Here is a 16,095-nt window from a genome sequence, read left to right as displayed (position 1 = left end):
GAAAGCCGTGACTTATTTGAAACGGAAAACATGATCAAAAGGTAAAGCGATTTCAAAAAAGGAGAGCGCCTAAATAACCGCCGTTTGAGAGGCTGACGGTGGCCATTAACCAAAAAACTAGACAAAATCTATTAGGCAAATTGTCGTAAATTTGCCACCGTTAACCCGCTTTACGCACGATAGAAATTGACAGGATTGTTCGAAGTTCCAAAAACAGCTCTGATTGGGTGCTTTTAGCCAGATTCTAAAATTATACTTAAATCAGCTTCTAAATAAGTCTATTACGCCTAATACTAATGCCAGCAAGCAACCACTTTAAGCAACTTTGATAAACTAATGCGCTATGATTTAATGACCAGGCTTTATCGGTTTATCCGGTTTCTTTCGACTTTGCTCTTTTGAAGCTAACTGCATCTAGTGGGTAATTTTATTTGTGAAAGAAATTAAAATTCACTCAGATGAAAGAGTGAGTGAGGTAAGTCAAGAGTCAATCAAGAAAATTGTAAACCGAAAAAGTAATCAAGAGGTAAAGGAAAATAAAAAGGAGCATCTAAATAATAGATGTTGAGAGCATGTCGTCGGCAATTATTTAGCGAGCATTAGAAGATTTGCAAGGGAGTTGGAACATTGAGGGGTTAAAATTTCAACAAACTTTCACCTTTAAAACGGTAAAAGCCAATGTTCGCAAAGAAAGCAGTCAAAGTCATAATAACACATATATCTCAGATAAAAAGAACTTATAGTAGAACACCAATATTCTTCTTGGAGTCATAACAAAACACAACTTTACAATAATTGCTTCACAATTTGTTCAAGAGAAATCAAAAACCAATAGGATAAAAACTTCCAAAGAACAGAAATAGGTGATATAAAAAATTTCACAGGAAAAATCGATAGCAAAAAAGAGTTGTGAAAGTAAGGAAACCGAGAAGACAAAAATCTCCAAAAGTAGAAAATGTTCAGGATAAAAACTTCCAAGAAGCAAAAACCACTCAGAAAAAAATCTGCAAGGCTGTAAAGCAGTTTTCTCTAAGGCAGAAAATTGAAAGTATGAAACTGAAGGCATTATATTAAAGCGAAAAAGGTGTAAACTCAATGGAGAACACACCTGACAGATTGCCGGAAAACAGCCGCCGTTGATTCCCATAACTCTATTGGGATTGGAAGAACATAAGCCGACAAATGTCGGAAGAATTGCTCTTGAACGACAGGCGAGGCTCTAGCCTAGATCAGGGGCTCTAGCCTAGATCAATTTTTCTTTATGGGTGCAAAAAACTTATGGCTCTAGCCTAGATCAATTTTTCTTTATGGGTGCAAAAAAAAACCCACAGGTCCGCACATAGATCAAATCGTGTTATTTAAACAACTATGATCAAAATTATCAGCTGAAGCATTTATGAAAGAAGCCGAAAAAGTGCTGAAACACTTGACACTTGATGAGAGACCACTTCAACCGCATACAAATGAGCTCAAAAAATTGCTATATTTAAAAATACCCCTTTTAAATCATTTGTAAATCAGCCTGTTGCAAGTATTACAGCCTTATAATATCTAGTTTCAATCACCGCTATTCACCCTCTATTCGTATTTTTATTTAAGAGAATTCAATTCTTTCTTTAACTAAATAGATTATTCATGTATAAAAAATATAACCACACGAAGGGTCTAAAAAATCCAGCCATAGGAGTAAAGAATGGTCGCATTCGCACAAATTCAGCTGCTTGGGGAGTAGGATATTAGGCGAAAACTCGATTAGCCAAATGGAGCTTTTGTAGCCATTAGGCGACAGTTCTGAACTGAGAATTTGCGGAAATTAGACGAATATCGACTAAAACAGTTAAAAGAGGTACTGCATAATGCGATTGGTAACACAATGTAATTAAGTGACTTCGAAGAAAAATAGCTAAAAAACAACCAAAAATTGACAAGAGTTTTCGAATTTTGAACATTTTTAGGTTGTGATTCCAACCCCCCACAATTTTTCACGCGCTATTAATTACAATGAAGCTATTGATAAGTAATTTTAAACATTCTGTTCTTTCCTTGTCACTTTTTTGAACTAAAAAATTGGCTGTAATGACACCGAGTAGTAAGATCCTGACAAACAAAAAAGTTCCTTTCAAAACTAGATTTAGAGTGTTACGTTGCTACGTCTGGCCGGTACTTTTGTATGCATGTGAAACGTGGACACTCAATTTTGAGTCGAAGAAGCTCCTTGAAAGTGTTGAAATGTGGTATCTCAGGAAAATGGAGCGCACATCATACACAGCACACAAAACCAATGAGTTTGTTTTAAGTAAAACCCAGAAAAACCGGATGATACTGAGAGGTATTGAAACTAGGCAACTTAAGTTTTTTGGACATGTTGTCAGAAAAGGCGAATTGGAAGAAAGCATTCTTACCGGATGCATCAACAGAAAAAGATCCAAAGGAAGAAATAGAAAGACATATCTGGATGGTATCTCGGAAAAAGTAGGAAGAAGTCGAGCCGAGTGCATAAGAATCGCAAGGAAACGAGAAGAATGGAGACTTTTATGGAAAGCCTATGTCTGTGACCAGACACGGCACTAAAAGAAGAAGAAGACACCGAGTAAAGCAAAACATTGAAAGAATGATACAACTGGCATGTACTTTTAGCCACTCGTTTGCATGTTAACGACGACTGCCAGACTCACAAAACTTTTAGAGCAGCGAGTGGATTACGAATTGTATGATGTTCCGTTTTAAGTGTTTTATTGCTATTCGTTTTAATGGTCACAAAAATTTTCTTCGCCTAATCGAGTTTTCGCCTAATATTATCGCTGGGAGTTTTCGCCTGATATTATCAGTAGCAATCGCTGAAAAAATTGCTGTCCGACTTGTTCAGAATGATGTATGAATGATTAATGTCAGATTTATGGATGAACAATACCCAAATTTTGTTCTTTGACTTTTGTTCAGCAGGTTGAGCTAAACACTTTTTTTACATTCAGCACTGACTCTTATATCTTATTTCAGTGACACTATAACTCTTCCAGTCGTAAAAGGAAAGCACCTTAATAGAAGACTTTGGGGAGCTGACGGCGGCTATAAATGAAGCTAATTGTGGCGCCTTTTTATTTGACTTTTAGCAGCGAATTAAGTTAGCGAGTTAACTATCGCCAATAAGATAGCGGCTTAAATTCTCAATGAGATCAAATTGTTTCACGCAAAAATCAAAAGTCAAGCGTAAAAGAGTCATTCGATAAATCAAAACGAAATATCAAGCAATCAAAAAAATTGCATAAAAAGACCAAAAGGACCACAATAATTGCTAAAAACTTTGAGAGATATTAATATGAAGTGAGCATGAATGATTGAATACATTTGCACAGTAAGGCAAGTGAAGTTTTACACAATTGAGAAAACAGTCAGTTGTTTTGCAGATGAAGTTAAATAAGGACGGAGCAATTAATAAGCAAAACTTACCCTTAGTTTTTCAAACAGTTCTGCCAACATCTGATGGAATCTGAAACAGATACAAATTTGATACCAACTGTCCTCGGAACTTTATCAGCTGTCATTCTAAGGTTCTATTGTAAGGGAAATACGAATCATTGGGGTTGCTGCAATTATTCCTGGTAGAAAGAGAGAACAGAGCTACAAGTTCAACAGCATAGTTCCACAAAACGAACACTTCATACACTACCTTTTCGATCTGCACAAAATCATATAAAAGCGTAATTTGGAGTACAATTAAAAATCAGTATATAAAAATAACTAATCGGTGAGCCCATCAAACAAGTTTCAGTTATTCAGAGTATTCAAAGGCGCGATTACAAAGGATTAATTTACGGCTTAAAACCCTTACGCTCAACAATTGTCAAAACTTGGACTCTGTATAACGCAACGAATAACTTTTCACTAAATTTTGTTTTTCAAGAAAGCGGCAAAGATCTTCGATAAGAATGTCCAATCTTAGAGATCAAATAATTGTCGTTCTCAAATCATTTTGTCATTATTATCTCCACACTGGGGTTCACGATAACATGTGTTTTAAACTCAAGTTTACTCAGACTGAAAGGGAACAAAGTGCAGAAGCGGACATGCAGATTTTGAATTTGAATAGTGTGAGGTGTGAGGACTGCTGCTAGCTTCTAGCTTTCACTTTAACTGTAAATTTCAGGATCTATTCTATCCCCCCCCCCCCCGGATGTTTTTTATGACACCAACTTACAAACGTGTTGTTAAATAGCACTTATTGTGTAAAAATAGCCAGAGCGCCTGTGGGCGTAAAAGTTATATGCAGTTATCAGCTGGGGGACAGAATAGATCCAATTTTCAATTTATTTGAGATTAAAGATTTCATTCAAAATTTTCAGAATTCGGATTCGAGGCAAAAATTTGAGGTAAAGTTAACTTCTAAGTTATTTTCAGATAAATGCTAAGGGATATGTAGAGCCAACTGAATAGTGGAGCGGTGGTAGTAACACCCGAATTTAAGACATTTTACTACGTACCTTGTTTTTCCATTTCTATATTTACCAATCAAACAAACGCTGTAAGCGTGAAACAAGTCAGCTGAGCTATATTCTACATATAATTGGACTAACTTGTTAATTTCTGGACCCTCTTGGGTGGCGAGATCTCCGAAAACGATGGATACTTTGAGGAGTAGATTGGAGGCACGTCTGATAGAACAAACCACCATCTCTGCGTGTCTCGCCGCAATGTTCACTCTTCTGCTGTATTCTACTAAGCTAGTTTTCTGCTCCTCGTAAAATGCATCTACGTCCTGAACAGCATCTAATTCTACCTTAGAGTTTTTTCAAGTAATGTCCTGTCCTTTTTCACTCAAAATCTCTCCGCTTGAGCCTTACGCTGCTCGCAATCAAAATTGCGTTAAAAATTAGATAGAGAATACAAAATAGTTTACGAAATGCGCAAACAAACAGCGATTAAATCAATCATAATTTTCTGTGATTCGTTTCCGAAAAAGATCGACCAATAGAGATAAACTTAAGCAATTGAACTATTTTGGCAAATTGAACAACTTCGGCAAAACGAACAATTTCGGCAAAACATTGATCACGAGGGCCCGATCATAAAGTTCAGTAAGCTGTAAATGAGTAAACTGTTAATGAGTAAAGAAAATGAGTTAAAGCACTGACTTATGGCACGCACTCTCGGCAAATTTATGCGCTTTGACCAAAAAAGATCCAAAAATTCCAGTTTCACTGTAAAGCTGTAAAAATAGCAGCAGTTAAATCTCCTCTAAACGGTTTTGCACCTTTTAACAAATAAACGCTCTCTTACAAAGAAACCGGAAAAGGCCGCAATTGGTTCCCATAAACCCGACTGGGATTGAAAGACAAAAAAAATGAAAACATAGCTGGCAGATTGCCAGCAAATAGCCGCGATAGCTTTGTAGATCTGCAGTCTCAAAGACAGTAAAAAGGACAGACCGAAAAATTATTTTTTTTCATAAAGGCTGAGATGTTATATTTCGATTAAGAATCTGTATAACTTATTGCTGCTCTTAAATAACCTTCAATTACACACACTCACTTGACAAACACTCACTTGAACTCATCTTTTTGAATTAAAGTAACGAAAAGTCGATTTCAGAGTGAAGAAGTCATATTTGAGAGTGATGTAAGTCACGTGTAACCAAAAATTTTATCACTCGAATGCACAATAAACTGGCTTCACTATGAGTGAAAAATGACGTCACACACGCAATTCAGTTAAAATTGCAAGAAAGATTGAACAAAAAGCAGATTTTAAGTGACTGCGACGTCATATGGTCGTAAAAAAATCTTTACGGCGAAATAAAACCAAGAGAAGGCCAATAATAGCCTCAGCTATCGCTCTTATATTTCGGAATATTTTAATTTAATTTTACAATTAGACGAACTCTTGTTTCTGAATGAGAGGATACATGTTTAGTATCATTACCAACCAATAAGCATTAGAGATGATATCGAAGATTATAAGACAAATGTTCAAGCAAGGAGCGGCCATCTAAAATTAAGCTTTATGGGTTTATCCAGTTTCTATTTTTGATTTTGTTTCTCGATATTGACTTTGATGATCCTCTATTGTTTTGCTGAGCAACTGCCGTTTAGGGGCGTTTTGAGCAGAATGAAACTAGCCTAGAAGTTCTGGCTTAGATGAGGACGGCTATTAATAAGAGAAGCAACTATTTTCAATGACCGAAAGAGTCATTATTTCGAACATGAATAGTCATGTCTGGTCAGAAAATCGCCAGCAGAAACTCGGAAGCAAAATCAAACTGTCGCTACCATCCAAGAGTTGGACACAACAGATCAAGAAAACTGAGACAAGCCATCAACTTCAAAATTGATCTTTTTCACACTAAAACCAAATTATTTGTTCCGAAACGAATTACTCCCAAACGACAGGCGAGGAACTTTCACTAAGAGGGGGTGTAGTATAGATAAATTTTAGGAGTGCAAAAATCCGACACCGACAGGTTCGCCAGCACGCCCTCCTGGATGGAATTCCAAGACATTGACGAATAAGCTATACCGGATTTGTTATCTACTTGCTTACAACCGCCTTTTTAAAGAAACATATTGAAATTCAGAATCAGACCAATGAGACGCAAAAATAAAGATGTTAAGAGTCAATAGTTACTCATGAGAAAAAGTTCTGGAAAAAATACGAAGAAACATGCGAGAGAGAACTTTGTATAAAAAAGACACACGTTTACAAAAATTGCTTCAAACATCATTCGAGAGCAATCAATTAAAACTACAAGCATGTAGTTGTCAAACAATAACAAACGTGAAATGACAATCAAAATGGGGTAAAAATGAAAAAGCAAACATTTCTGGGCGAACAGTGTCAGTAAATTTTTTAAAAGCTGTGACGTCAATATCCGGGGGAGGGGGGGGGGGGTGCAAATTTTTGCTTTCAAAAATCGGGTTTGTTTAAAGAACCTGTTAAACCTTTTTCTCAAGAAGAAAAGTCTTATCAGTCAAATCGCCAGCTGCGAGAAGATGGACAGGAGGAGGGGGGTGATTGAAGGGGGTCGTCAACCTTTTAAGATTAAGCACCGCCCTTCACACCACTAGCCTGATTATCCCTCTTCTGAGAACGAAAGAGAAATCAAATGTGCCATTGGTCAGACGAGAATCGGCCAAGAAAAAATTGCAAAAAAAGACCACAGGACTTATATAATGGCTGAAAACTTCGTTTGAGAGCAATTAAACAGTCAAAGCCGCATTAAAATTTGAGGGCACTTGGTAAATTCTTCCACAAAAAAAAGCTTTTTTCAACACTTGTTTGCTGTTCTCGCCTGAACAAAAGCAACATGGGGAATATCATTCAAACATAACCGGTCAAGCGATGGGGGGGGGGGGGGTCTAGTGATGGGGGTAAGGTTGTGGGAGAGTTGGAGGAGAGGGGGTCCAAATCGCCGGGCTGGAGGAGGGTGGACGGGGTTGAGTTGGGTGAATCCCATACTAAGAAACTAGCATGGCTCTGAGAGAGCTGATCGGCCATTTAATGCCCTCCGGGCGCTACATGTTTATTCCGTTTTTGAGGACAAAAAGTCAAATCGGTCAGACGAAAAATCGGTCAAGCGAAAAAAGACCACAGGACTAATATAATTGCTACAAACTTTGTTTGAGAGCAATTAAAAAGGCAGGTGAATAAATACCTCTACTAACAAGAAAACCAATACCCAACGAAATCGGTTAATTAAGTACCAAACAAGCTCATTAATTAACTCTGCTTCATAAAACAAACCTTCAGCTAAAAATATCAATGCATCTTGATAACCCAAACAACTATATAGAAAAAATATATACAGAACCATTATAAGAATCTATTCAGTTTGACCTAATTGCAAGAGTAGCTGGTAAAATGTAGATAATTACGCAAAAATAATTCCAACCTTCTGTCCAGCAAGGATAATCTCATCGATGGACTTGGACATTCCCTTGATGAATCCCTCCAAGACGTCTTTTTTGCTCCTCACCCTGACCATGAGGTCCTGCTCGTACTCCAGGAACACTTGGAAGCTGTGATCGTTCTGAAAAATGCTGTGCTTGGCCAGTCTCTGCAGAAACATCTCATGCATCGCCACTGTCTTCTTGAATGTGGCCAGGTATTCGCTGAACATAATCAGATAACAAATCAGAGCTCATGATAACCATATTCAATATATAATAAATATATAAACATAGCTGGCAGATTGCCAGAAAATAGACGCAATAGCTTTGTAGATCTGCGGTCTCAAAAAGATAGTAAAAACAGACCAAAGACGAAATTTATCTTTTCATTTAATGCTGGACGTTATATTTTGATTAAGAATCTGTAGAACTTATTGATGCTTCTATTAGCTGCTCTTATATAAACTTCAATTAGAATGACACAGACTCACTTGACCCTATTTCCTAAAATTAAAGTAAAGAAAAATCGATTTCAGAGCCAGGAAGTCATTTTTGAAAGTGAGGTAAGTCACGTGTGACCAAAAACTTAATCAAGCGAATGAACAAAAAACTGGCTCTACCTAGTGTGAAAAATGACGTCACACACGCAATTCAGTTAAAAGTGCATGAACGAATGGACAAAAAACAAATTTGAAATGATTGACATCACATGGTCGTAAAATCTTGACGTCGAAATTAAAACACATAACAGGACACCCTGCGCATACTTAGAATAAATATAAACCTTGCGCATACTTAGAATAAGTACACAGACATCAACCTAGTTGGAATCGATGGCAAAAAAAACCAAAAAGAGGCAATAACTAAGGAAATTGGATATCAATTTTTTTTCAAAAAAACAATGGAGTCAAAGTATAAATATAACCGACTAAGTCGGACGAACTGCTCTCAAACAACCGGCAAGCGATTGGCGTCGTAAGTAGCTAGCTACAGTTTAGTGAGGATAGCTTTAGTTTAATAGAAGGGGCGTGAGGTGAGCGCAGCGAGGGGTGGGGCACCGAGGAGGATTGATATGGGCAACGTTGGGAGCGGCGGGGGGTTGGCTGCAAGAGGGCACATCCTTACACCCTGAACTACAGGGGGCGTGGATTGAGGTGAGGGCTTTAGAGAGGGGAGCTGACGTGGGACAGGGGTGAATGGGGGTGAAGTACGGAGTGTGGGGGTGTCAAATTCTAAGAAACGCCCTTCGCACCATGAGTATACGTCTCCAAAACAGTTTCTGTTAATTTTATACTTTGAGTCTAGTGAGCTGAAAGACTCTATGAGAACTTAGTGTCTTCTGGGCGCTTCATCTTTATCCCATTTTGGAGGACAAAAAGTCAAATGGGTCAGACAAAAAATGTACCAGGCAAAAAATACAATTACATTCCAGAATCCTTAACCACAGCACGCCACCAAACTATAGAAGTCTTAAAAAATTTATCAGCAGTTCCACTGGCTCAAAAAGAGACAACATAGCTACAGCTGAAGGAAGATACAAATCAACTTGAATAATTCGAATACGAACGTATAAGTCAATGAAAACGTCAGCTGAAATTACAAGGAAATATATGGACCAAAATCCCGCCGCACTATAAGGCCAATGAAAAGTGTATTTTTTAGAGTAAGCTACTAGACCAAACGAAAAAAAATTAAAACCACAAGAGTGAAACTAACTCCTACGAACTCCAGCACCTAATTGGATATATTTTTCCGCATTCACAATTAATAAAAAATGTCATTATGGAGCCTAAATAATAAAACAAAAATACAACCAATTTTCCCAAAAACTAAAGAGCTGGCTGATTCTTTATGAATATTGATATTCAAAAAGTCATGTGTCGCATAAACTACGCACTGTAAAATTTTCAATTTATTAAATCCTAATTAGCAACTGATGAGACCTGTCCTAGTCCAACTAAGAGTTTATACAACAACGAGACAAAAAACTCCCAAAACTCAAAAATCGACCATATTTTTTGATACCAGCTCCCATTATAGACCCTCATTATGGAATATTTACCATGATTGGTGGGCTATAGGTTATCTGACCACTAAGATCGGGGGAATAATGGGAAAGACACCTTTCAATTAGCAATTAGTGTCAAAGTCAAATGAATCAATAGCTTCAAACTGAAAACAATAAATCGATCAATTTAATACTAGAAATCTATGAGACCTGTCCCTAATATGATTAACTGATAACAAACACATGAAAAACTCAAAAATTAACCAAAAGCTTTTGAGAACAAATAGAGTTAAAAAAAACTAGCTATAGACTCGCGTCACTAATTATATTCATTTATATCTGATTAGCAACCAAGACCTGCCATTAATAATACTAATTGATAGTGCATGAGAAATTCTTAAAAAGGGTGCAACATTCAAATATCCACTGATATTTATGACTACAAAAAGTCATAAAAAAGCTATAGCTTCCCATTGATAGGGCTTGAGCATGAGGAGTTAGGGTTGAAGAAGGTACACGACGGACGGGTGACATAAATCTCACAAGGACTGTCTCATCGAAGTTTCGGTGAATCTTATACCAAGAGACTAGAAGGCGTAAATCTCCAACCGAACTGCTCAGCAACTTCATGCCCTCCGGGCTTCAACTGTTTATCCTATTGTTGAGGACAAAAAGTCAAAAGGTCACACGAACAAAAAGGTCAGAGGAAAAATTGCTAGTACGTTTAAATTGATTCAAAAAAGGATCAGCAGGATTAATATAAATGTTCCAAAACTTTGAGGGCAATAAAAATACGTCAAATTGACTCAAAGCGCAAAAAATTCGAATGAAAATTGTAACAACCTTTGGGGGAACATTTTAGTACCATAGCTGGCAGATTGCCGCGATAGGACTCGTAGATCCGCAGTTTTAAAAAGGTGAAAAAGACCGAAAGAGGTTTCAATTTTCAGTAACTGCTGAGAGGTAATACTTTGACCAATAATTTGAATTACTCAATGCTGTTTCTATTAGTTGCGCTAAAAAATAACCGTCAATTAGAGTGATATACACTCAGTTGACCTTTCCTACTTCAAGTAAAGTAAGCAACTAAAGTCTCTGAGAGCAAATGAACTTAAGCAAATGAACAAACCACTTAATCAAGCGAACGAACAAAAAGCCCCTGTGATCAAACACTTAATCAAGCAAATGAACAAAAAAAAACCTACAAAGATTGAAAAATGACGTCACGCACGCAATTCAGTTGAAATTGAATAAAGTAATTGAGGTTGTCGTCATATGGTAGTTAAAAATCTTGACGGCGAATTACAATTATTGAAAATCAATCATTAATGAGACTAAGCAACAGATAAGTAGCAACCAGTAGGATATCACAAAAATATTAAACATATATTTTATTTCTAGTTAGATAGCCAATGAGACCATCGTACAGACAACCCCATTTTTGAAGTTTCAAAGTGATAGAACCAGAGACCTATCATTAATGAGAGTAAGCAAGAACAACTGAAAATCCATCAAACATTTCAAAACAAGTATCAGAGTCGCTTATACCATTAGAATGAACCAAAATTATTAAATATATTGAGATCCGACTCATTAGAGATCAAAAGGGAACTCTCATTAGCCAGTCTTGGAGACAAAACAGCAAAAAACATCAAAGGCTGGCAAAATCCAAACACAATTACTAAGTAGTATCAAATTTGTTAAAAACGGTAGATCTGAAATGAAATCTTCAAATAAATCCAATTGGCCTCATCGGAGAACCAAAGAGACCTGCCATAAATGAACAAATAAAAGACAGGACTACAGTAATAACTACAAGAACATGCTAGAGTCTAAGTCATAAAACTCATTGTTTGCCTTTTGAAGAGTTTTAAAATTGGAATTGTGCATAATTATATAACACATGCATCATCTTTCATACAGAAAATTCATACAGAAAATCAGGAGCAAAACAAAATGTGAAACTGCACCATAAGCCAAAAAATTGGTATCAAAAACCCATAATCTGTCTAAGCACGTACTTCTCACTCCATTTACGGAGTATTTTGAAACCAATTCATTCCTTAAACCTACTCGCTTTTCGCTCCGTTCACTACTCCAACAAGCCTAAAAACATAACCGACTACACGTCGGAACAATTGCTCTCGAACGACTAGTGGGAGCTCTAATGAATTGCAGCCTGCTTCAGTTGGGGAGGAGGAGGGGGAGCGTAAATGAGACTAAAAAGTTAAATAGTGGGCTTCAAATAACCACATTAGAGGTTAACATATACCACAATAAAGATTTAAAGTAAAAAATGGCACCAGTTTCGGCGCAATTTTCAGTTGACTTTAAATTAAATTGCCTCCTATTACGTTCAGCTGCTTGAAATTGTGATTGAGAGATAATTTTAGATCACGCGAAACGCAAAAAGTCAAAGGCGTAAAAGTCACTCGAAAAGTCAAAATTGTCAAGCAAAAATTTTGCATTAACATAGCTGGCAGATTGCCAGAAAATAGCCGCAATAGATTTGTAGACCGGCAGTCTAAAAAACAGTAAAAAAGACAGACCAAAAAAATTCGTCTTTTCATTGAAGGCTGATCTGTTATATTTTGATTAAAAATCTGTATAAGTTTTTGCTGCCTCTATTAGCTGCTCTCAAATAACCTTCATTTAGAGTGACACACACCCATTTGACCTTATCTCTTTGAATTAAAGTAAATAAAAGTCAATTTCAAAGTGAGGAAGTCATTTTTGAGAGTGAGGTAAGTCAAGTGTGACCAAAAATTTAATCACGCGCATGAACAAAAAAACTCGCTCCACTAAAAGCGAAAAATGACGTCACACATGCAATTCAGTTGAAATTGCATGAACGAATGAACAAAAAGTGGCTGTGACGTCATATGGTCGTAACAAAAATCATGACGACGAAATAAAAAAAAAACCAAGAGAAGGCCAATAATAGCCCCAGCTATCGCTGTGCGGCTATTAAAAAAAAAGACACACACGTTTACAATAATTGCTATGAACTTCGTTCAAGAGCAAATAATCAAAACTCCAATTTGACTTCTCATTGACAATAAATAAGTCGAAGATAGTCTGAACAGAGAGCCCCAATACAGTTCAAATTCTTTGAACTGTAAAGCTATTTTCGAAAAAAGCAGAGGGAAGAACTTCGGAAGCAACAAACAATTTAAAGCATTTTAATTATTTCGCCTTTGTCAGAGCTCAAATTATTTGGTACTCTGATCCACCTCATTATCCTATTTACATCAAATAGAAGTACAGAAATGTCAAACTAAACTCACGCTTCAAGTTCCTGTTTCATTTTAGTGAACTCTTCTTTTGTCATGACATTCTCTCCCTCGCTCAACTTCTGCAGCTTTTCTCGAGATGCATCGAAATTGGGTCTGGGTGGTGCAGGCGGAATCTGCAAAATAAACAGACTAATTCTTGAAATTAGTTGTGGTACAAACAGAATGATTCATTCCGTCCAATAACGGAAGTCTTAGAACCACAAAACAAGCGCCGAACAAAGTAGGAGTTGGAAAATCTTTACGGTTAATTACGTGATATCGAGAAATCTGGTTACCCATCCTCATGAACTTTTTGCAGATTATTCAACGCAAGAAAGGCCAACTTTGAAGTCAATCCATAGGGTAATAATGGATAGTAAATAAAACGATACCTTTTAATGTAAAACCAACTATGGACAAAAAATATATTTCGAATAAATAAAGTATACCTTGGGAGTAATTTTTGAGGAAACTAAGTTCATGAAGTAACACTAGATAAATGTTTTAATTATCTCAAGAGCAAAAAAACGCCATTTCTGTCTTTTAATTTGTGGCTGAACCTAGATCAAGGGCAAATTAAGAATAGCTGGCATATTAGCTAGCATAGCTAAAAAAGCTCCAAAAACACGAAAAGGGAAAAAATTGAGCAAAAAAAAGCGTCGAAAGACTGGAAAGACAAAATTAAGTTTCATCACGCCCTATATTTCAATTCCACCATAAATCCACGGTAGCGTCAAATTATTTCGACGACCTCACATAATACTCTGCTGACAGCGGCTTAGCTGAACAAAAATATCGGTCCACTCAGCAAGCCGTCTACGCTAGTGAAAATTGATCAAGGAATAACCTAATTACAAAGATGAGAACCTTAAAACTGACAAAATGAGCGTGGTTTGAGGTATACTGATTAGATAAAGAATTTCACCAATATTATCAAAAAGGACCCCATACTTTTTAGTAAGTACAAATTCTAATGACAATGAATAGTGACGACGAACAAACTTGTCGCCTCACAAGGCTATATTAATTTTTTTCATAATTCAGGTGCTGATACTTAGACAACAGATATATATTTAACAATACAATAATCAAAAACGAACATTAACTAACGTCGGAAAAATTGGTAGCAAACGACAGGCGGGGCAATTTAATTCAGAGGGAGCTGTAGCCTAGATACATTTTTATAGGTGCGAAAATAGCGACCATGGAGGGTTTCACACCCCTGACCTTCAGCGCAATAGACTGAAGCATCAATCACTCCGCTATCACGGCCTTGTGCTAGCGAATCTTACAATCGCTTTTTTAAGCAACAGACTTAATAACTGAATAAGAGCCATTTAGGTCAGGCAAAAAATCAAGAAATCAAGCGCAAAAAAAGTAACTCAAGGAGTACAATCAATAGAATGTTACAGAACAAAACGGTAAAACGAAAATTTTGCAAAAAAAAGACACTTACGTTTACAGTTTTTGCTTCAAACTTCTTCGAGAGCAATTAAAACATTAATCAGGAAAAACAAATATTTAATGAACTACAATTTTTTCATTACCTTAAAAAATTTCTACCCATTTAATCAACATGCATTAAAAACATTAAAAAGTTAAATGAACCAATTGATCAACTTTAAACTTTGAGCAGACATATTTAAAAGTCAGCAGTCACTAATTAGAAATCTTCGGCTAAAACCAAGAAAAAATGACACTCGGAATGCTCCAAAATTAACATCAAGTCAAGACACAATGTGTACAGATCACCACAAAAATGTTTACTTTTCCACCTTGCATAGTACTACCACGAACTACACTGGTACTATTCACGGTGAAAAGATTGCAATTAAGAGAAGGCTTAAAATACTTCAGCGTTCTCTTAATGGTAACATCCAAAACAGAAGTCAATGTTCGGAAATAACAATCGCTCGACACTGGCTAATATAATTGCTACAAATTTTGTTTAAGAGCATTTAAACTCAAATCGAAACTTCAAACATGATTCTAAAATTCAGAGGAGCTAATCATTTATTTAGCACCAAGAGTTTTTCTCAAGCCTCTTCCAAGGCAAAAAAAAATAAGACATTGCATTATTCCACTTCTAAGCGCATCTTAAAACACTAAAATGTCATTGAAGCTAGTAAAATTGGCGGAAAAGCCAGAGCACCAAATGTCAAAACTGTACATCGAGTTATATATGGAAGATACAGATATCAGTTAGAAACTAAAGCTTTCCATTTTCCAAAGAAATGATTAAACACACCTTTCTGACTCATTTAAACAAAAAAATATTTAAATAACCGACTAACGTCAGGCGAATTGCTCTCAAACGAACGGCGAGCGGTTGGCTGCGTCAATAGCTAGCCACAGTTTAGTGAGCCTATATTTAGCTTAATTGAAGGGGCGTGAGGTGATCGCAGCTGGGGGGGGGGGCAATTGTGGTAGGAGGATCTTTGGCTCCACGGGGCCCTTATGGCGTGAACGAATTGCAGGGGTGGGGATTGGGGGGGGGGGGCAGATTGATGTAGGGGCGGGGTGCCGGATCAATTTCTAAGAACAGTCCTTCACTTTATAAGTATGTCTCCAAAACAGTTTCTGTGAACCGCACACTTGAAGAATAGTGAGCTGAAACGCTCTATGATAACTTAATGCCTACAGAGGGCTACCTCTTTATCAAGTTTCTGAGAACGAAAAATCAAATGGGTCCGACGAAAAATTGCATAAAACAACAGGAATAATATAATGGGTACAAACTTCGATTGAGAGCAATTAACTACGATTTCCTTGAAAGTGCCACAACATCAGCTGAAGTGCGGCATCAACAAAAGAGTTAAGGAAAGAGAGAGAGAGATAAAACGTGAACGAAAGAGAGAGAGAGAGGAAAGAATCTCCAGCCAACAGTGAGCGAGATAGAGAGCTAGGAAAATTTTCCTAGATGGGATTCGAC

General features: G+C 36.8%; 1 protein-coding gene across 1 annotated transcript in view; it reads right to left on the bottom strand.

The window, feature by feature from the left end:
* The window catches only part of LOC142336074 (sorting nexin-6-like), a 184,235-nt gene that overhangs the window by 30,741 nt on the left and 137,399 nt on the right, over positions 1-16,095 (bottom strand). Inside the window, exons 5-8 of the mRNA XM_075384585.1 lie at positions 13,176-13,297; positions 7,883-8,102; positions 4,572-4,753; positions 3,448-3,487 (exon numbers count right to left, since the gene is read on the bottom strand). Of these exons, the coding sequence (XP_075240700.1) occupies positions 3,448-3,487; positions 4,572-4,753; positions 7,883-8,102; positions 13,176-13,297 (564 nt within the window). The remainder of the gene's footprint in view (positions 1-3,447; positions 3,488-4,571; positions 4,754-7,882; positions 8,103-13,175; positions 13,298-16,095) is intronic.

This window comes from Convolutriloba macropyga, chromosome 3 (genome assembly GCF_964194025.1).
Source record: "Convolutriloba macropyga chromosome 3, txConMacr16.3, whole genome shotgun sequence".
NCBI classification, from domain to species: domain Eukaryota; kingdom Metazoa; phylum Xenacoelomorpha; order Acoela; family Convolutidae; genus Convolutriloba; species Convolutriloba macropyga.
This window is presented reverse-complemented; position numbering and strand designations above follow the sequence as displayed.